A 22629-nucleotide genomic window follows, 5' to 3' on the forward strand; every position below is an offset into this window, starting at 1 on the left:
CCCCTTTAGCTCCCGGTAGTCTATACACTTACGATGCGACCCGTCCTTCTTCTTCACAAACATGATCGAGGCTCCCCAAGGCAAACTGCTCGGCCTAATGAACGTAGAGCCGGCAAAATTCGACCCAACCCGTCAACCCAACCTGAACCCAACCCAAAATTAGCGGGTTGGGTTGAGATTTTCAACCCATTTAACTTAAACGGGTCAACCTTTCTAACCCATTTAATTAAATAGGTTGGGTTGGGTAAAAATTATCAACCTATTTTCAACCCGTCAACCCATTTAACTTTAATATATACATTTAATTTAATATTATTTGAATATAATCATGTATTAATCAAAGTATTAATTTGTAAATTATAATGTTCCATTATTATTATCCATGTATAATAAATTTCATTCCTAATTTCCATCCTTTTTTTAACACCGATAATACTGGTTACTCTCCAAAATCACTGTGAAACTAAACATTTTTAATGCTATTTGAACAATTTATTTGTATTTATGAATTAGGATTGTGCTTTTGTCATAATTATGAAGTTTTATTTATGTTTTATAATTTAAGTGGTAGAATTTTTAATTATATAATTTATTTAATTGATTTTAAATGGGTTAACCCAAGTTTAACCCATTTATTTAATAGGTTGGGTCGGGAACTACATAAACAGGTCAACCCGGTGACAACCCATTTATGTAAAAGGTTGGGTTGGGTTGGAAATATCAACCCATTTAAATAAACAGGTTGGGTTGGGTTGAAAATTTCAACTCAATTGTTAAATGGGTTGAACCCGAACGTAACGCAGGTCGACCCATTGCCACCTCTAAATGAACCCCTTGTCTAACAGCTCCTGGAGCTGTGTAGACAACTCCTGCATCTCAGAAGGATCCCACCGATATGGCGCCTTGGATATCGGAGCCGCACTAGGGACTAGGTCGATCCTGAACTCCACCTGTCTCTCCGGAGATATCCCTGGCAACTCCTCTGGAAATACGTCCGGGTAGTCTCGCACCACTGGCACATCGCTCACGGCCGCCCCACCCGACTCCCGGGTATCCATAACGTAGGGGACATACCCTGTGCAACCCTGCTGAAGGTAGCTCCTAACCCTTGCCGCTGAGCACAAAGCTGGTCCTCGCTGCGGCCTCTCGCCCTGAATCACCAACTCTCCCCCACTTGGGGTCCTGACACGCACTAACTTCTGCGTACAGTCGGTCACCGCCCCATTATGGCTCAACCAATCCATGCCGATTATGACCTTGTTCCCACACAAAGGAATGGGAACCAAATCAACGAGGTAATGCTCGTCATACATCCTCAGAACACAATCTCTGTAGACCTCCGATGCCCGTACAGATCGGTCGTCAACAATCTCGACCTGTAAAGGACAATCCAACATGCCCGAAGACTCAGAAAACCTCTTGCTAAGTGCAAGAGATACAAATGATCGGGTAGCCCCCGAGTCGAAGTATACTTTTAAAAAATAATAGTATTTTATTAAAAAGTATACATACATGCATACATACTAGAAGCAGTGTCATAATAAGAACCATATAAAAAGTATTTAGAGGAGTTGAACGCTACGATTAAGCCTAGACAATTATGTAATCATATCTGGAATACATATAGCCTGATCAACTATATTTATGCGAGATATGAATAACATGTGTTTAGGAATGGTCGTGGTGGGCAACGAATCTAAAACTTACCAACCCTATATACCAAGAAACTCTAGAATCAAACATAAAGATTTCAAATAATATAGAAGTATTTTAGAATACTACATGATCATACACTTAAGCCTTTCATGTATTTCTTATATCTCTATTCTTGCACAGACGTCATGGCAGAATTTCACATGCCCGGAGACCCCTATTTCCCTAACCAGGGAAATGGTGGGTGGATCGAAGAGGATCCTGAGGAAATAATGGAAGAAGAACCCGAACAGGATCTAGAGGAGGAGGAAGAAGAAGACGAGGAAGAGGTAGAAGAGGATTCAGATGCAGAGTCCGAAGTCATAAATCCTCCTTACATTGCCCAGGTTCCCGCACATCCACTGCGCTACCAGGGACCCACACCCTGCTGGGTGGAGGACCTGGAAAGGTGGAGCAGACAACAACATCAACGTTCTCCATACGACATGGAGCAAGGTTTCTATAACCTCGGTCACAGAGGACCGGAAGACAGGGCCCTCCCTGTCATGGTTCAGATAATCACACATCTCGGAGATCAGACCAGGGCATCGGCGAATCGGATCATGGAGCTGGGGGCCGCTGCTGAGGCCACTGACGCACGCACTCGACTATGGGAGATGGATTACCCCCGGACATGCCATCTCATTGAACGCCTCTAAGAGGACCTTACCACCGCTCGAGCGGAAGTGAGAGAGTACCAGGAGAGGCACTCGGCTCTTGAGGAGAGGGTGATTGTAGCTGAGCGCCGGATAGCGGAGATGCAAGCCTCCATGACTTCAACCCATGGCCCACAGGAGACTACCCGTCGTGAGTAGGGCATGCACTACTCATGTCTTGATTTTATTTACGAGTAAGCGTTAGTGCTACTCTTTCATGTAGACCTTCTTAGAGGTCAATTTTCACAAAAAGTATGTACTAGTACTATAATATCAATGAAATGGGTATGCATTTTTATTTCATTGGATGTTGCTATTTGTTATGCAATTGTTTGCTTATTATAGTAAATTTCATTTGTGAATTGCTTGCAAATTTCAATAACAACGAGACTTGATACATACATAAACAAGGCATTTCATTACGGTAATGTCTGATTCATAAACTCTTATGAAAGACTTATCGTCATCCCACCTTTAAACTTTATGGCAGAAGTATGCCACCAAGGAAGTCAAACAGGCACAAGAACAACACACCAACAACCCCACCACCACCACCACCCCCACAGATGGACTCTGCCATGTTTCAGGTTGCTATAACAGCCGCTGTGGCTGCCGCCGTGGCCCAAATCAGCAGTAACAGCGACAGAAGCGGAAAGAGAACTAACAATTCCAATCATGGAGAAAAACAAGGGCACCAACGAATGTGCTCATACAAAGAATTCATGAACTGCAAGCCCAGAACCTATCATGGCGACAGCGGGGTCGTTACTTTGACAAGATGGTTTGAAAAGACCGAGTCCATATTCGAAATTTGTGCATGCCCGGACGAGTTCAAAGTCAAATATGCTGCTTGTACGTTTGCGGACTCAGCCTTGTCGTGGTGGAACAACCACGTTAAAACTTTGACTCTAGCCATTGCCAACACTATGACTTGGGAGGACCTAAAAGCAATGATGCTTGAGGAATACTGTCCAAGGAGTGAGATGCAGAAATTGGAACAGGAGCTGTGGGAACACTCCATGAAGGGCTCTGAGATTGCCACCTACACTGCCCGCTTTAACGAACTGGCAACTCTGTGCCTGGGAATGGTCAATCCGGAGGCCCATAAATTGGAACGTTACATTTGGGGGCTATCCCCTCAGATCGAGGGGATGGTCATATCCGCCAACCCGAGCACCCTCGACAGGGCGAAGCGTCTGGCACAAACTCTTGTCGACCAGGGAGTTCGTCAAGGCATCATAACCCCCACGCCCGAACAGCCAAAAGGAGGTGACAACAAGAGGAAGTTTTGGAACAAAAAGAAGGGCCAACCCGTTCAAGACCCAGCCAAGAAGCAAAAAACTGTGGCTATACATGCCATCACCGCCCCTACTGCCCCTGCACCAGCCTAGTAATATGTTGGAACTCTTTCGAAATGTGATAAGTGTAGCTACCACCACCAGGGAACCTGTCGAGAGATGCAATGTAACAATTACAATAAGAAGGGACACACAACCTGTTTCTGCAAAGCACCGACACAAGAAACCACCCAATCCGCTAATGATGGGGTGAGTCGCGCATGCTATAGTTGCGGTGAGACCGGGCATTTCAAGAAGGATTGTCCGAAGGCACAAAACAAAAATAGCGAAGGCATGAGAAGGGTTCTTGATGGGTTTTGCGCATTCTAACACTCCTAAGTGTACATGCAACCCTAAATACCTTGGATCTATGTTTTCTCTATTATACATGCAATTATGAACTTTCCAAGGTATTACCCTATCTAGCATATAATACTTGATACTTGGGTAATCAAATGGATAGAATACATACCTTTGTTTGATGTAGCTTGTCTCCATGAAGCTTGAGTGCCTAGTGCCCCAAGTGTGACACCTCAAATGGTTCACACAACACCAAATGCACATGGAATGACTTGAGAGAAATAGAACACTCCTTGAAATCGTCTAGCCCTCATATTCACACATTAGTGCATGATTTCTTGAGCCATGGGATTCTTTTATATGGTGGCTATTAGGGTTACACCATGTAACTCATAACTTTACCCATTCCTTATGCTCCATGGATTTTAACCTCCATGGAGTATCCATGGGTCACCCCATGGACTTAGTCCAACATAAGGAATCTTGGATCACAAGCCCACATATATAAGAATGAATGATTTACACAATCAACCCATATATTTAATTAGTCTCCTTTTGATCACTTAATTAATTCCAAATTAATTCTTGATCAATACTAATTAAATAACCTTATTAATATATTAGAACTTATAATATATTAACCAACCTTAAGTGTTATTTCTCTCATTATAGTCTATCCAAATGCATGATGCCATGCAACCCAAATGGACCATGCCGGGTCGGGTCAAGTCTTACCAATTATAGTTATGGACTTAGACATTAATCCAAAAGTCTCCCACTTGTATAAGTCTAAAACTATTATTGCGTATGACTTCAGGAACCGATCAGCAATCGTAGCTCTCAAAAGCTTCTCTCGAACTCTGACCTTGTCGATGAACTCTGACCTTTGTCAATGACTTGTCCATTAGATAAGGGATCATATATTCCTCCATTCTAGATATCATATGGACTGAGACATGGATTATCAATCATTCTCTCTGTCCATTTGTTGTTTCCCGATTTTCGATTCATGATGACTGACTGATTGAACAAATCAAATCAGTCCTGGCTTGGCCAAGCACTCACATGTATCATCTTTAAATCATCGAGGGGCCCACAAATATCGCTTTTATCCCGAAGGTAAAAGGAATGGATAAACTTCGACTCATATGGCTTGTTCTACTACTTGTTGAATCATACACAAAGGCACGTTTTATAACATCGAGTTACCGAATGCGTTTTCGTGCAATCAATGTACAACCAACTCATAGTAACAACTCATATCTCTAGGTTTGAAGAATATAAGATATTATCGTCTCATGATCACTCGTGATAAAATCCATGAAGTGATTCAAATGAGCGCGGGTTGAATCCAATACTCAGAACTTATGAGCACTCATGAGTGTTGTAGCACCACTTTGTCCACCAACTTGGACCTCTACAAACCAACCCATGACAGTCTTGATTCATATCTACTTCCAACATATGACTGACTGTGGATGGTTTGAATAACTTAATCATTCAGGAAGAGCGACTTAGTTATTGTGGAAGTCAAAACATGCAAAGTGAAACACAAGAATAAATGAATCAAATATGGTATCAAACCCTATAAATATAAATAAACACTTTTATTTATCACCATACTGATTACTCATTATTCATTGTTTCGGTTTTATCAACTTTATACTTGAATTAAAAACACTAGTTGTCCCATGCTTCAAGCATGTACACTATGTTTTTCTTAAACAATAGCTTTGCCATACACCAAGTATGCACTCTATGTTTGTCTATGATCCTTACTTTGTGAAATAAACCAATTGAACATAATTTCAATGATTCTAATTTCACACTCCCAAATCCTTATCGAAAAATGTGAGAATTTCAAATTCCTATCATTTATCGAAATCTGTTTAGATTTTAAACTTATATGCACTGACCCTCCTGTAATGAATATGTACAAAGTCACAAAGACTTGTCAACAGTCATTATAAGGTATTCCAATGGAGATCAACTCCATGGAAACTAAGTCTCATATTCAAAGTACATTGCTTTGGACATGCTTCTTGCATTAAGTTTTCTAATCTTACACATATAACTTTCACCTATGGAGACAACTCCATATTCTCATTTTGACTATCACTTCTGAATAAGAGATGCCTCTTTTCAGAATATGTCAATATGGTCCTTCCAAAATTAGCACTATACTTCCAACTGTCCCTGAGCAACCAATCTTTGGTAAACCTCAGATTGTCCTCGACAATTGCTTAATCATTTTAGTCATATCCAATTCTAGACCTTTTCCCTTCTTAATGCCTCTGGGCATTTGGAAAAATTTAGAAATGACAAATATTATAGCACATGCAATCGATCCTGTACCCAAAGCAAATGGTACATGATGCATGATGTCTCACATAAAGACATGATTCTAGACCAGTCTTTTGCTACAATATTTTTATTTGCCATGTTTTCAAAATTTGACTATGAAGAGGGATGCCGTAATCATAATCGAATTTTGAGAACGCAATATATAGAATTTCCTTAAGTTGAACCAATCCAACATGAAATTCATATATATATTCTTGACTAAAGATGATTAAGGTCTCAATCTAAGCCTTTAGAACTGAAATGAAGTATATCCTCTCCCTTAATTATAGCAAAACAACTTTTTCAATCCCTGCAGCCTCACGAATTGAAACTTTTGTTTTCTATAATTAACATTGCTAACTTGCAACACTAACAATAATTATCATGCTCCCACTAACATGATGATTATTAGCATAACACTTATGCTCCCACTAGCTTTGACATGTACTCAGAAATCAGCTGGACTTCTAGAAATCAATACTTTATTGACTTCCTTACCAAAGTTCAGATTTCTGATACGAGATGCGTTGATAAAACTTTATCAAAATCATACACCTTTCCTTAGATAGCATGCATGTGTGTCTAAACAATTTCAGAACTATGAAAAGGGATGCCGTAATCCTAGTCTCAATTGTTTAGACATTTTGCCATCTGCTTCAAATCTACTTGGTGGAAGTGTTTCCTCACCATCATTTTCATGAATCAGAGAGAAACCTTATGACCCTTAGATTTTATGGTGTATGTGTTCTTATCCATGTGAATCGTCAAAACCATAGTCATAAGACAAGGATAATGACAAATCTAAACTCATATGAACTGAACTTATGCAATCTTAACTTCTTGCCACCTGGCTGTACAGGGCCTGCCATTGCTTCCAAGTTGTTATGCAACCAATTGAGAACTTTTAGAACTCCTATGCAAAGCCAACTTTAACTGGAATGGGCACAGAATATGTCAACATGATAGGTTATAAACCTCAAGTCGTGTGCTAGTGAAGAACCTCAGGTTTTATTCTTGATTAGTTCTTGAAATTCTTTTTAGGATCTTTAAGACGCCCACTGTCCTCTTGACATATAAGACTATCTTGCCAAATATTCAAGAGATAGTGCGGATTCTTTATCAAGACAAACACTTCACACAATTGGCCTTAGTTGGTCTTTGTTTAATCCAAAACATCACAACTTACCAACTTCAAATGTACAAGAGTAGGACACTTTTACTCTTACATTTGACAAGTGTTATAAACCTTTCTTTAAGATATGCCACTCAACTTATAGTCTTGGAGTATGACTCTAAGACTTGTTTTGAAACGAAGTATGACTCATCTCCTTGATTTAACCATTTCAACAATCCATGACTCCTCTTCTTAGTCATAAGAATGCACTAAGATGTCCTTAGAAGACCAATTGTGATGTGGTTCTTAAATCATTAATATGATCACAAAACATGATACTAAAGTACTCTCCCATCTTTCAGATTTGAGAAAACTTTTATCTTTCTGCCTAATTTGATTCTTCCCATTCGTTCTGCCATACATTGAGACTTTTCCAATGTTTCAGAATTATACTTAAACTTGTAAGTATAACCATATTTACTAAACTTTAGTAAATCAAATAGTCTTAACGAGCTTTGTGGTGGACATGACCAGTGCACAAGAATGTGTACTCGATCCCTTTAGTCCTTCACTTGACTCACACATCCATGTGAACAAGTAATTAGTCTTGATTTTCCAATGCTTGAAAGTTCTCATTCATCATACTATTCAACTTGCATGATTCCAAGTTTCGGTCTAATTGAAACTTGGGTGATGAGGAACTTTCCTGATTTGGTAAATTTAGACACTACCACAAATGAAAGAATCAAATCCATTTTCCAATATTGCTGTCAGTGGAATCATATAAGCAACAATTTTCCACAAATGCCATTGTAAGGATACTTCAAATAAATAAAATTAAACAATTTTCTTTTATTTTAAAACTTTGCGGAAAAACGTATCCTTACAATTCACATGGAAAATTGTTGTTATCTATTCCTTAGCAATATATCATAACTTCTTAAGCAACTGCTCAAAATTCTGATGCGATCGAAATCCACCTTCGCGATCAGAATCAGCATATACTTCCTTTAAGATTTCTCTCTATTCTTTGATTCTTAAAACATCAACATGTGACCCAGTCACATCATGTAATGAGGATCTCAGAATAGAACTTAACAGAGTTAGATAATGGGCTCTACCTGAAGTAGAGTCAAACTTATTGACTTTAACATCCTTAGGTAAATTTGGCAGCTTTGCAATCAACGCCCCTTCCTTTGGCAAAATAAACATATGGACCCTTTGGTAATGGGACTATCTCAGACTTAGCCTTTCTCTTTACCATTTGGTCAACCGGGTTGACTATGGCCAATCCCTTTCCATTGGGAAGAGAGTGCTTTTTCTGGATTTCCAGTGTCACCATTGTCACTGTCCATAAAGTTTTTGGGAAGTTGATCTTCTAATCAAATTTGCTTTACTATCGTTTCAAATCATTGCTGATTCAGCAGCACCAAGCAAATTGATATGATCATTAAGGTTCATGTCATAGTCTGTTTCATAGTAGTCCCAAAGGAACTCACTATGTGACTTAGAAAGTGATTGAACATCCAACTTTCTCAAGACTTTGACACCCAACTCTCCCAGCTTGTCAATATGTGACTTCATCTCCAAGATGTGATCACACATAGACCTTGCTTGCCATTAGGGCTTGAGTGACCTTGAACTTGTGGGTTAGGGAGAATAATTGGAGGAGGTGGAGGAAGTAAAGTTCCAAGAGATTTGGGAAGATCATAGATGTCTGAACTAGACATCTTTTGGGAGATATTCAAGATAGTTGATCTAAAGTCCTTAATATAACACCCAATATGAAATATTAAGGCTAGGATCCAACAACCTATTTATAACTGGAAGAGGGATGCCGTAATCCGAGTTATAAAATAGTTGAAGGTAGGTAAATGACGATTTACCAATTTCCACCATGAAAAACGAGATAATGTAATTAGGTTTTTAATTGGATTTGAAACTCCTAGATCTTTTGAGATTCATTGAACTTTTCAATGGCATGTTTCAATCTCGAGTGTGCCCTTCAGGTTTTGTGACTGGGATGCCGAGGATCACAAAACAAGGTGTGAAGTAACCATGCAAATATACTTGGTACCCTTAATATTTACCCCTCAATCGATGTGCCGGTTAACCACACGAGCTCCACCGATACTATGATAAATATTAAGTTACCCGTTGCCTACTTTGTTAAATCCAGGTTAGTGTGCCGGTTAACCACACACACTCCACTAACGGTTTAAACAAACTGCAAAGTGTAATTTCATGGATTAGCACCTTATTCACATTTTCCTAAGTAACTAAGATTGGGAATTTATAAGTGTTTAGTTACTTAGTATTTATCATTAATACTTTTAATGAAGGGAGAATGTAACTTTTCTTTATTTTTGTAACTTATGGAACTAATTAAGGTTACACATTTTATCATTTAATGAAGTGACTCTTGAACCTCCATAACTTGAGGACAAGTTATGGAGTCATAAAACCATTTAATGAGGACAAGACTCTTCATTTTTGTAACCATTGCCAACTTTTTATGAGTTTTATGAAACTTAAATGTGACTTTTCATATAACTTGAGGACAAATTACAAAAACACATTTTAGAATCAACTCTTAGATTAAAATGGATTGAAAACACATAATCAATTAACTTTTCTATTAATCTAATAAACTCATATGAACAAAGATAATTTACATCAAATTTTTTTTCTAGTAATTAGCATAACTTTTAAACTAATAAAATTCGATTTTTCAGCTAATTTTGCAAGTATAACAAGAAAACAAGCCTTGGCTCTGATACCACTGATGGGTTTTGAGCATTCTAACACTCCTAAGTGTACATGCAACCCTAAATACCTTGGATCTATGTTTTCTCTATTATACATGCAATTATGAACTTTCCAAGGTATTACCCTATCTAGCATATAATACTTGATACTTGGGTAATCAAATGGATAGAATACATACCTTTGTTTGATGTAGCTTGTCTCCATGAAGCTTGAGTGCCTAGTGCCCCAAGTGTGACACCTCAAATGGTTCACACAACACCAAATGCACATGGAATGACTTGAGAGAAATGGAACACTCCTTGAAATTGTCTAGCCCTCATATTCACACATTAGTGCACGATTTCTTGAGCCATGGGATTCTTTTATATGGTGGCTATTAGGGTTACACCATGTAACTCATAACTTTAGCCATTCCTTATGCTCCATGGATTTTAACCTCCATGGAGTATCCATGGGTCACCCCATGGACTTAGTCCAACATAAGGAATCTTGGATCACAAGCCCACATATATAAGAATGAATGATTTACACAATCAACCCATATATTTAATTAGTCTCCTTTTGATCACTTAATTAATTCCAAATTAAATCTTGATCAATACTAATTAAATAACCTTATTAATATATTAGAACTTATAATATATTAACCAACCTTAAGTGTTATTTCTCTCATTATAGTCTATCCAAATGCATGATGCCATGCAACCCAAATGGACCATGCCGGGTCAGGTCAAGTCTTACCAATTATAGTTATGGACTTAGACATTAATCCAACAGTTCTAACGATGGGGCATGAGGATGCCATGAGGGATACCGCCGTGGTTACTGGTACGTTTCTCCTAAATAAATCATACGCATGCATACTTTTCGATAGTGGTGCGGAGAAAAGTTTCGTGAGCCACCAGTTTAAACACTTACTCAAACAGAAACCCCAAACGCTAAATGAAACGTTCACCGTAGAAATGGCCAATGGAAAAACAGAAAACACTAAAGATATATTCGTAGGATGCACACTAACTCTAAACAATCATTCTTTCCGAATCGACCTAATGCCGGTCACAATAAGTAGCTTTGACGTTATCGTTGGCATGGATTGGTTAAGTCCTCGCCATGCCGATATTCTGTGTTACGAAAAGGCCATTCGCCTTAACCTACCAAATAGCGAAACCCTCATCATTTATGGCGACTAACCCAACATGAATCTACAAATCATCTCTTACATCAAGGCTCAGAAGTATCTACGCAAGGAATACCCCACCTTCTTTGCCCACGTGGTGGATGAGAAACAAGGAGTGAAAGACATCAAAGATATTCCCGAGGTCTGTAACTTTCCCGATATATTTCAAGAAGACCTTCCGGGAATATTACCTGTACGACAAGTCGAGTTCAGAATCGACTTGATTCCTGGAGCCACCCTCGTAGCCAAATCCCCATACCGCTTAGCACCGACTGAAATGCAGGAACTGTCCAGTCAGCTAAAACGAGCTGATGAGCAAAGGATTTATCAGACCAGGCTTCTCACCTTGGGGAGCACCGGTCTTGTTCGTGAAAAAGAAGGACAGATCTTTCCGCATGTGCATAGACTATCGAGAACTGAACAAGCTCACCATCAAGAACCGTTATCCCCTACCTCGAATCGATGACTTATTTGATCATCTGCAAGGATCGAGCTACTTATCAAAGATCGATCTAAGGTCGGGGTACCATCAACTGCGAATTCAGGAGGAAGATATTCCCAAGACGACATTCAGAACTCGCAATGAACACTACGAGTTTGTAGTGATGCCCTTTGGTTGATTAATGTGCCAACGGTGTTCATGAACTTAATGAACCGTGTGTGCCGACCTTACCTGGATAAATTCATGATAGTATTCATCGATGACATACTAATATACTCGCGAAGTAAGGAAGAACATAGTCAGCACCTACGACAAGTCTTGGAGACGTTAAGGGCAGAAAAGCTATACGTAAAGTTCTCAAAATGCGAATTATGGATTTGGAGAGTAGATTTCTTGGGGCACGTAGTCAGCGAGGAAGGGATACACGTGGACCCATCCAAAGTCAAGGCGATTGAAAACTGGGCAACACCAAGAACACCGACGGAGATACGCCAGTTTTTGGGCCTTGCTGGCTACTACCGAAGATTCATACAAAACTTCTCTAAGATTGCAAAGCCACTCACCACCTTGACTCAGAAGGGAGTGACATTCAACTGGGGGAATAAACAAGAAGCTGCCTTCCAAACACTTAAACAAGGCCTGTGCTGTGCTCCAATATTGTCTCTCCCAGAAGGGACCGAAGACTTTGTGGTCTATTGTGATGCATCCAAGCAGGGCCTAGGATGTGTGCTTATGCAAAGAGGAAAGGTCATCACCTATGCCTCAAGAAAACTCAAGACTCATGAGGTCAATTACACCACACACGACCTCTAATTAGGAGCAGTGGTGTTTGCCCTGAAGATCTGGAGACACTACCTTTACGACACAAAGTGCACCATCTTCACAGATCATAAGAGTCTACAACACATCCTCAATCAAAAGGAGATCAACATGAGACAACGACGATGGGTTGAACTACGAAATGACTACGAATGTGAAATTCTTTATCATCCGGGCAAGGCCAATGAAGTAGCAGACAACCTAAGTCGGAAAGAATACTCGGGCCGACGACTAAAATCGTTGTCCATGGCCATCAATTCACACCTATCCACACAAATCAAGGAGGCACAGTTAGAAGCCTTGAAACCCGAGAACGTCGTAGGAGAGGCCTTAAGGGGAATGGATAAAAAACCTTGAAGTTAAGGATGACGGAGCTTATTATCTCATGAATCGAATCTGGACATCGAAATTCGGCGGGTACAGATACGTTGTCATGAACGAGGCTCACAAGACAAAATACTCCGTTCATCCCGATTCAGACAAGATGTATCTGGACCTCAAGAAACTTTATTGGTGGCCGAACATGAAAGAAGAGATCGCTACCTATATGGGAAAGTGCCTGACTTGTGCCAAGGTCAAAGTAGAATATCAAAAGCCCTCGGGTTTGCTTCAGCAACCAGACATACCCGAGTGGAAGTGGGAGCGGATAACCATGGACTTCGTAACCAAGTTGCCCAAGACGGCAGGTAGACTTGACACCATTTGGGTGATCGTTGACAGGTTAACCAAATCCGCACACTTCCTACCAATAAAAGAGACCGACAAGATGGAGAAGCTAACAAGGACGTACATTAAAGAAATCGTGCGACTACATGGGGTGCCAATATCCATCATCTCCGACCGGGATAGTAGATTCACCTCACGGTTCTGACAGTCACTACAGAAGTCCTTGGGGGACCAAACTCGACATGAGTATAGCCTATCACCCTCAAACTGACGGACAAAGCGAGAGAACCATTCAGATGCTGGAAGACATGTTGAGAGCATGTGTGATAGATTTTGGTAAAGACTGGGATACCCACTTACCACTCATTGAATTCTCCTACAATAACAACTATCACACTGGCATCAAAGTCGTGCCATTCGAAGCCCTCTACGGACGCAAGTGCAGATCTCGTCTGTGCTGGGTTGAGGTGGGTGACACGCAGATGATAAAAGGATGAGTGCCTGATAGCACACTCACCGGCCCAGAGATCATACGAGAAACTACGGAAAAGATCATTCAGATCCGTGAACGATTAAAGGCGTCCCAGGATCAGCAAAAGAGCTATGCGGATAAACGATGAAAACCCTTGGAGTTCCAGGTTGGTCACCGCGTACTGTTGAAGGTCTCACCCTGGAAGGGAATGATACGTTTTGGCAAACGTGGAAAGCTAAATCCAAGGTACATCGGGCCATTCGAGATCCTTGCTAGAATCGGCCCGGTGGCTTACAAACTTCGACTACCACAAGAACTCAGTAACATACATCCCACCTTCCACGTGTCCAACCTGAAGAAGTGTCCGTCCGACGAGACTCTTGTAGTCCTACTCGACGAAATCGAGGTAAACGAGAGTCTACACTTCGTAGAGGAACCTGTGGAAATCATGGACAGGGAGATCAAGAGAACGAAACAAAGCCGTATACCAATAGTGAAGGTTCGTTGGAACGCCAAGCGAGGACCCAAATTTACTTGGGAACAAGAGGACCAAATAAAACAAAAATACCCACAACTTTTCCTCTAGTTTGCAAGAACCCGTCCAAGATGCAAATTTCGGGACGAAATTCCCTCTAACGGGGGGATGATGTGACAACTGGCAAATTTTGTGTCAAGCAAGGTTTAAAATGTATCTATGCATAAGTACAACCACATCGTAACTTTGTTGCAATAAATCTTTGAAAACCATGTTCGTAATGAACCTTGGAATGTCAACAATTTATAACAAGTCAAGACAAGTCAAATAGTTAGGACATGAAGCATGATTTATGCCATGCCTTTAGGGTTTTCGGTTTTGGGACCCAAGAACTTGAGATTTCGGTTGTGATGGGCCGAAATCACATGCCTAGGCCGAAATCACACCAAGACCAAAATCAGTAGGACTGAAATCACATGTGATTTTGGTGGTGTACAAGGTGATTTCGGTCATGCCTTGGCCGAAATCACCAATTTGATCCTTTTCCTAATGTGTTTTCGGTGGGATAAAGATAAGAAAAGGGTTGAATTTGTGACTTGATGGATACATCAGTTTCCCATAAGATTTATTACCCAACAAATATCCATGCCTTTAACCAACAGGTAACTAGGCAAATATCATATCATCCTTTCCTCTTTATACACGAAAGTAAACACCCACAAACCCACCACATATCATTCTTCAACTTCTTTCATTTTCTTTTATCCTTTCTCTCAAGGATCAAGTGAAAGATTTTTCAAAGGGTTAATTCTCCAAGTTTCTTCTTACAGTTTTGGTAAATTCTTCTTGATTATCTAGTGTTTTTACAGACTTTTACACTAGTTTCATCCTATTTATACACATTATTATGTGTTAAAACTCTTAGGATAATATCATTTCCAAGGAAGTTCATCAATCCCATTCAAGTGTTTAGTCTTGGAGATCTTCACATCATCTCTTCAAACAACCCACAACCACACTCAAGGTGAGTTCATACCCCCACATTTTCGAATTTTTCATGTTTTAGGGGGGGGATACAAGTAAAATATGGTTTATCATACAAATACTTGAAATGTTTCATCTTTATGTTAAGAATAAGACAGTATTTGCATGAAATATGATTATCATTAGCTTTTGGACAATTATTTGTGATACAATAGTTTTAAAATGTAAAACTAATCAAAACAACATATAATCTATGTTATAAAATCATAAGAAAAATTATGATTTGCAAAACTACAAGGTTTTTGAAGCTTTTTACCAAAGTATAGTTTTTCTAACAAAATGGGTTACATTCTAGTTATTTCACCATTTTGAGGGTTACAACCCAAAAATATGATGTTTTGACCATACATTTTGATACTAGGCAAGATAACTACTATGTATTTATATAAATGATTATATAAATAGTCTCAACAAACAAACAAGGTAAACTATAATTGGTATAGTTTGGGAGTCACAAACATTACACTATCATTTCAGAAGAAACATATAATTATTTAAAGGTATAATTCTTTCATTTACAAGAAAAAGGGATTTTCAGTTCACTTAAATTGGTTGATACTGGTTGTGAGACATTTGGATTCACCGTACCTACCAGAGTACACATTAAGTCATGCATTATAACCAGAGTCTCTTGTAGGGAGAGTGTGACACTTGTGTATAGATCTATATGGGATTGACAACCCCACACCTAAGCTGTTAGCTACAGTTAGACCTGCAGGTCTGGGGTGACAAATGTCGTAACAGTTCCGACGCCCGAAGCACATCGTTCAGGTCACTAGTCGCATTAGTATGGTTATAATAACTCACATAGGGTATTAACAAAACATTTGGTTTACGGGTTAACATACATTCAAGTAGTTTTATATAAAGATAAAACTTCATAACACTATTTTCCAATACAACATTACTTACATTTTTAGTATTTGGATTAAGACTTACAGCTCATTTTAAAGAAAATATTGGATTTTCTGGAAGTATACACTATCATTTTACACGAAACAGTTACAAAATCCTTCTCATACAAAACGATTATGAACTCACCAACTTAATTGTTGACACTATTCAAAACCACTTATATTCTCAAGAAACCAGTAAACAGGTACTCAAAGAGTTTTTGGAGGATGGGACATCGTCGCATCTCGTTAATTATTTTTGCCACATGCATTTGATATCATGTAAGCAATGTTTTGAGCACAATGTAAACTTATCAAATGTTCAATACAATGATTGTAATGTTTTGATCGCTACTATTCAATTGTTATGATACTGTACATGAAAGTCATCCGCCCCCAGACGTTTCTGCCGTTCTGGTTTGGGGGTGTGACAATATGTGTCTGAGATTGCTGATAGTGTAACACCCGGAATCCAGAAGACTAATTAAAGTAAGAAAAACCCCAAGTAAAGAAGGTTTACTAACCGAGTCCAAGGATGATAACTCGACGAGTAAAAGCAAATCAAGGATGCAGGTGGAAGGACCTACTCGCCGAGTCGGGGAGGACCAACTCGACGAGTTGGTCTGGGTTTGGGAAACGCTAAATCCGAGTTTGGCACCCTATTTAAGCATGTTTAACCCACACCCCTGCCCTCATTTACAGCCTCCATTGTCCAAACCCTAATCCATGAAACCCTAGTGCCTTCCATGAGCCTGTGAGCCATTTTTGAGTGTACTTGGTGTGTTTTGAAGCTAGTAAAGAGAGAAGAAGCTCGAGGATTCGAAAGGAAGCTAGTAGATCCAAAAAAAAACATTTCATCCTCATCATTTATGGTAATCAAGTCTCTATCTTGCCTAGTAGTTTCTTAGATATTCTTATGGTAACTTTTATGGGGTTTTTGTCCAAGAAGCTTGATCTATGGGACATGGACGTCCCAAGCAAGGATCTCTTCAGATCTGGAACCATTTAGGGTTGTTATGGCATAAAGGTGCAAACTTTATGCCATTAGAGCCCCATGCAAGCTATGGAGATGTCATTTTGACCCTTTTGAGCCCAAAGGGCCATGCATGGAGGAAAAAGGTGGAAGCTTTACGAATGATACAGTGCTTAGAGTCTAGATCTCAGTTTGTATGCCTTGGTTTAGAGTATTGGTGATGTTTGGATCAAGATCTATGACCTAAAGAACTAGGGTTTTAGCTAAATCCATTAAGAAGGACTAGTAGCAGGTAAAGTTGGAAACTTTACCCTTGAGAAAGCATTTTCTGTATGAAGAAGAAGTATGGAGTCTTGATCTGAAGAATAGGGGCTTAATTCATTAAGAAGGCCCAAACAGACTAGGAACTCGGCGAGTCAATGGAGGGACTCGACGAATTGAGTTGATATTGTCTCGATTCTGTACAGCAGGAACTCGACGAATCTGTGAAGGGACTCGACGAGTTGGTTTGTATTTTCATGACTATGAGTAGCATGGGAACTCGGCGAGTCGGGGGGTGACTCGACGAGTTAAGTCAACTCGGAGCGTTGACTTTGACCGTTGACTTTGACTTTGAGTAAGGTTGACCTAGTTTGACTTATGAAGGCATTTGGACAAGAGTATGTGAGGGGTGGAATGGTCTTCTACCCCAGTGAGGACTTAGGGTTAAGTTATAAGAATCTCAGACTTATCTAAGTTGTATGATGATCGGTAGCTCGGGGAGTCGAGAGATCAGCAGTTCGGGGATCTGCCAGCTAGCTGCGAGGGTTTTATTCATGGGATTCAGCAGTCAGCTTGTAAGGTGAGTTTCCTCACTATGTGTATGGGTCTACGACCACAATGTCGACCCATTTAGTTTATGTATGGTAGGAAGACCCGAGGGTTAGCCATAGGAATTATGCATCAAAGACCAGGAGGCGGCTCCTGGCACACAATATGTTATTATGTATAGTAGGAAGACCCGGGGGTTAGCCCTAGGCAAGATGTATGGAAGACCGGGAGGTGGCTCCTGGCACATTATATGCTCATTAGCTAAGTAGAGTAGTATGTATGCTAGTTGTCTTTGTGATACTTGCATGGAAGACCAGGAGGCGGCTCTTGGCACTTGTCTGTAAGACCCAGGGGTGGCCCCCGGCTTGGCAAGAAAGACCACGTGGCGGTCCGTGGCATAACAGCAAGACTATGTGTAGCACATGACAACTTATTTGATATATGATTGATATATATGGCTCACCGTATGTATAGCATGTATGGACCGGTTGATATGTATGGTATGTGGTATTTGGGGAACTCACTACGCTTCGTGCTTACGGTTTATAGTCTTGGTTTCAGGTACCTTCAGTTTTCAAATAAGGAGCTTGGGACGATCGCATCACATTCACCCATATTATTCCGCATTATGTGATCTTTGGGATTAGACTCTGATATTTGTTTTAAATGAAATGTTTTGAATGTCTGGAACAAGGTTATTAAGTGTTTTCTTATATTAAAAATGAAAATTTTAGTCTTGAATTTTGGGATGTTACAGATAGTCTCCAGGGTTGCTGATAACCCACCGGGCGTGCTGTTAGCCCATTGGGACTACTGATAGTCTCCAGGGTTGCTGATAACCCATCGGGCATGTTGTTAGCCCATTGGGACTGTTGATAGTATCCAGGGTTGCTGATAACCTATAACTGTTTTTTGTGCTGTGCTGTGTGTGGTATTTTGGGGAACTCACTAAGCTTTGTGCTTACGATTTTTGGTTTGCATGTTTCAGGTTTTCTTATATTAAAGGAGGGGCACGGCTCGATTGCATCGCATCAGTGGGGGACTTGTGTACTTGATAACTTTTAATGATACTCTGATAAATGTTTTAAGATCTTCCAGTTGTGATTTCAATAAATACTTAAAGTTTTAAGAATGTGATTTATGTATATTATTAAATTAAAGAAAATAGAATAATCACATCTCACCATAAGGGTAGTTTAGTCAATTAATCCACATTTAAAATAGGAAAATTATAGATTTTAAGGGATAATAGATTCGATTAATTTTAAAAATCCGATTTTAGGGATGATAATTATCTTAATTCGGACATTCTGACAAAATATGTTTATCAATATATTGAAAAATAACAAATATTCTTGAACCATAAAAGAATATATATTCTGACAGAATATATATTTTGATTGAATAAACTTTTTGAAGAATACAAAAGTTTGGATACAAGTTAACTTTTTTCATTACATTCTTAGAAAATATAAAACTACATGTACTATTCTATGATAATGTTACACTCACTAATGGCAAACAAGTATATAGATTATTCTACAAGAATATACTATTACATATAGTCTTATCATTATATTGTATATTATTCCGCAAGAATATAATGATGAATAATCCATTCTTTTTGAAAGATCGGTGACCATTGTTCATCTTCATCCCGTACATTGTCATCCAACCTTCAGGCCCTTGATCATCATGTTCCCTTCACATATTCTATGAGAAGAACTGTCATGAAATCAAATTATGTAAGAAAAAAAATTATGTGAGAATCCTATTATATGATAAATAATAAAACAAACTTTAATAATTCTGACAGAATGCATACCACATGGTCACGAAGGCAAATATAACTCCAAGAATACATTCATTTCAAAAACCTCAAAATAACAATTTACTGTCACAAAATCAAATGAAGTTGTATGTGTTAAGAAACAACAATTAATTATGCCAAAATATAACGATGAATAATGTTTTCTTTGGTGATCATTGTTTACTTTCATCCCACACATCATCCAACCTTCAGGCTCTTGATCATCATGTTCCCTTCATGCATTCTATGAGAATTACTGTAATAAAATAGAATTATGTAAGAATAACATTTTGTGATAATGCTTTTATATGACAAATAGTAAAACAAGCTTTAGTAATTCTGACAAAATGCATAACACATGGTTAAATATAATACTTTCTACCAAAATATAATACTTTCTACAGATTATTGTAATAGAAGAATACATTAGCTGCAAAATATTCTTAAAGAACGAAACACTAGAAGAAGATGAGAATAATACCCGATTATGAGGAACGAATTTCATTCTCACATAATTAGCTTAATTAGCTTAGGGGGCAAACAAAATAACTTGACTGTCGAACATTGGTGTTTTCCATCCCACACACCCTCATCTAACCTTCAAGCCCCCTTGATCACTATGTTCCCATTCAGACACCATTTATCTCTACTTGCCTTTAGGCCCTAGATCATACCATTTTGTGTAGGTGTCATGAAATCATATTATCTGAGAATGTTTGTCGTGAGAATAATAAACTTTTTTACCATGTTCATGTATAAAGAGATTTAAGAGACCAACTGTATGGGGATCAAACAAAAAATCGACTATGACCCACACATGTTTATAAGGCTATCCGGAGTGGAGAGAGCTCCACGTGTGAGTTGCTTACGTGGAGGCTCTCTCCACGCGTGAACACCGCCCCCGACTTTGGTTGGTTGGTGGTGGCGTGGCTACGAGGAAGGAAGAAGACAGAATAGGTGATTGGGTGGTCAATTTTCGACCGTTTGCGTATTTAATATTTTTTTTAATTTAATTTCTTTCTATATATACATCCATTTTACACATATTTTTCAAAACAAAACCCACAAACTCTTTCAAATCAAACACACACATTAAAAAAAATGGATGATGATTCTGATGACGAGTTGGTATTGCACACACTATTGTCTGTGGCACAAGACATGGTTCGTGATAGAGGCGAAAGTTCACACATAGAGAAGAAGCATAGAAAATTGATCAACTGGGATCGAGAGGCGGCCAATGAACTTTTGGTACGTGATTATTTTTCCCCTGATAATTTATATGATCTATCGAAATTTGAAGAACGTTTTCGTATTAGTAGAAATTTATTCTTACGTATAGCTAGAGATTTGGAACGTAATTATGAGTTTTTCCAATTACGATGGGATGCTAGAGGTAAACGTGGTTTTACTACAATACAAAAATGTACGACCGCTCTTAGACAATTGGGATATGACATTACTGCACACGCATCAGATGAGTATTTGGAAATGTCTGAGAGGACGGGTCGAGAATGTACATATCTTTTCTGTGAGTATGTTACAGAGCTTTACTGTGACATATACTTGCGATATCCGACTAAAAGTGATGTCGAACAGTTGTACATATTGGGAGTGGGAAAATTGTCCCAATGCGTGACGTGGTCAATTCACGCGAGGTGATCATGGGGTCTCGACTGTTATATTAGAGGCGGTTGTTTCACATGACTTATGGTTTTGGCATGCATTCTTTGGTATGGCAGGGTCCAACAATGACCTGAATGTGCTTCAAGTGTCTCCGTTATTTAACAATATTTTGTAGGGTAAAGCACCAGACATGTCATACGTTGTGAATGAAAATGAATATAAGTATGCGTATTACCTAGGTGATGGGATATATCCAGAGTATGCTACAATTGTCAAGTCATATTCGTTTCCAGCCGATGAAAAACGAAAATTGTTCAAGTTAGCACATGAATCTGCACGGAAGGATGTGGAACGAGCTTTTGGAGTCCTAAAACAAAAGTGGCACGTAATCAAACATCCGGCACAAACATGGGATATGGCAAAACTAACGACGGTATTGACTGCTTGTGTTATTTTACATGACATGATAATAGAAGAAGAGGGCAGAGCTATTTGTTCATATACCGGGAACGATATACTTAATCCACCTGCAGTAATACAAGTTGGTAGCCCGACATTCTACTCTAGGGTTTTGGAAATACAAAATCGTGAAACACATCACAATCTACGTCACGATTTGACCGAGCACATATGTGGAAGTCAATTCCAAGGGGGAAATGACGATGAAGATGAAGATGATGAGGATGATGATGACGAGGCGAATGCGAACGGTGACGACGAGGCGGATGAGGACGATGACGACGACGAGTAGTATTTGTCTATGGTTTTTATGTTTTAAATTTTTTATGTTTTTTAATTAAGTAGTGTAATGTTTTATTTGTTATGTTTTATGTTTATTTTAGTAATTTAGGTTTTAAATTTCTATATTTTTAATTAATGAAATGTGGTTTTATTTTTTTGTGTTTTCAGAAAATTTATTTATGTTATAAATTATGTTTTTTAATTTAATATAATGTTACAAAAAACAAAAAAATAAAAAAATTTATTTATGTTATAAATTATGTTTTTTTATTTAATATAATGTTACAAAAAATAAAGAAAATAAAAAAAATTATTTATGTTATAAATTATGTTTTTTATTTAATATAATGTTACAAAAAAAAGAATATTGTTAGTGGTAACCATTTCCAATGTCTAGTGGGTTGGTGGTGAAGCTGACGTGGCGTAGAGGTGACAACACTTTTTCGATTGATTGTAACCACCCCAAAGCC

At 38.8% G+C, this 22629-nt stretch overlaps 2 protein-coding genes across 2 annotated transcripts; both read left to right on the plus strand.

The window, feature by feature from the left end:
* Nucleotides 1–20893: 20893 nt before the first annotated feature.
* On the plus strand, nucleotides 20894–21454 carry LOC145163314 (uncharacterized). Its single transcript, XM_079082153.1, has one exon. It carries the CDS (start codon nucleotides 20894–20896, stop codon nucleotides 21452–21454), a length of 561 nt encoding a protein of 186 aa, XP_078938279.1.
* A 154-nt stretch (nucleotides 21455–21608) lies between these two features.
* Nucleotides 21609–22169, plus strand: LOC145163315 (uncharacterized). Its single transcript, XM_079082154.1, has one exon. The coding sequence runs from the start codon at nucleotides 21609–21611 to the stop codon at nucleotides 22167–22169; it is 561 nt and encodes a 186-aa protein (XP_078938280.1).
* The last annotated feature ends 460 nt before the right edge of the window (nucleotides 22170–22629 follow it).

The sequence above is a fragment of the Lactuca virosa genome, chromosome 3 (assembly GCF_052849685.1).
Source record: "Lactuca virosa cultivar CGN04683 chromosome 3, Lactuca_virosa_CGN04683_v6, whole genome shotgun sequence".
Classification (NCBI taxonomy): domain Eukaryota; kingdom Viridiplantae; phylum Streptophyta; class Magnoliopsida; order Asterales; family Asteraceae; genus Lactuca; species Lactuca virosa.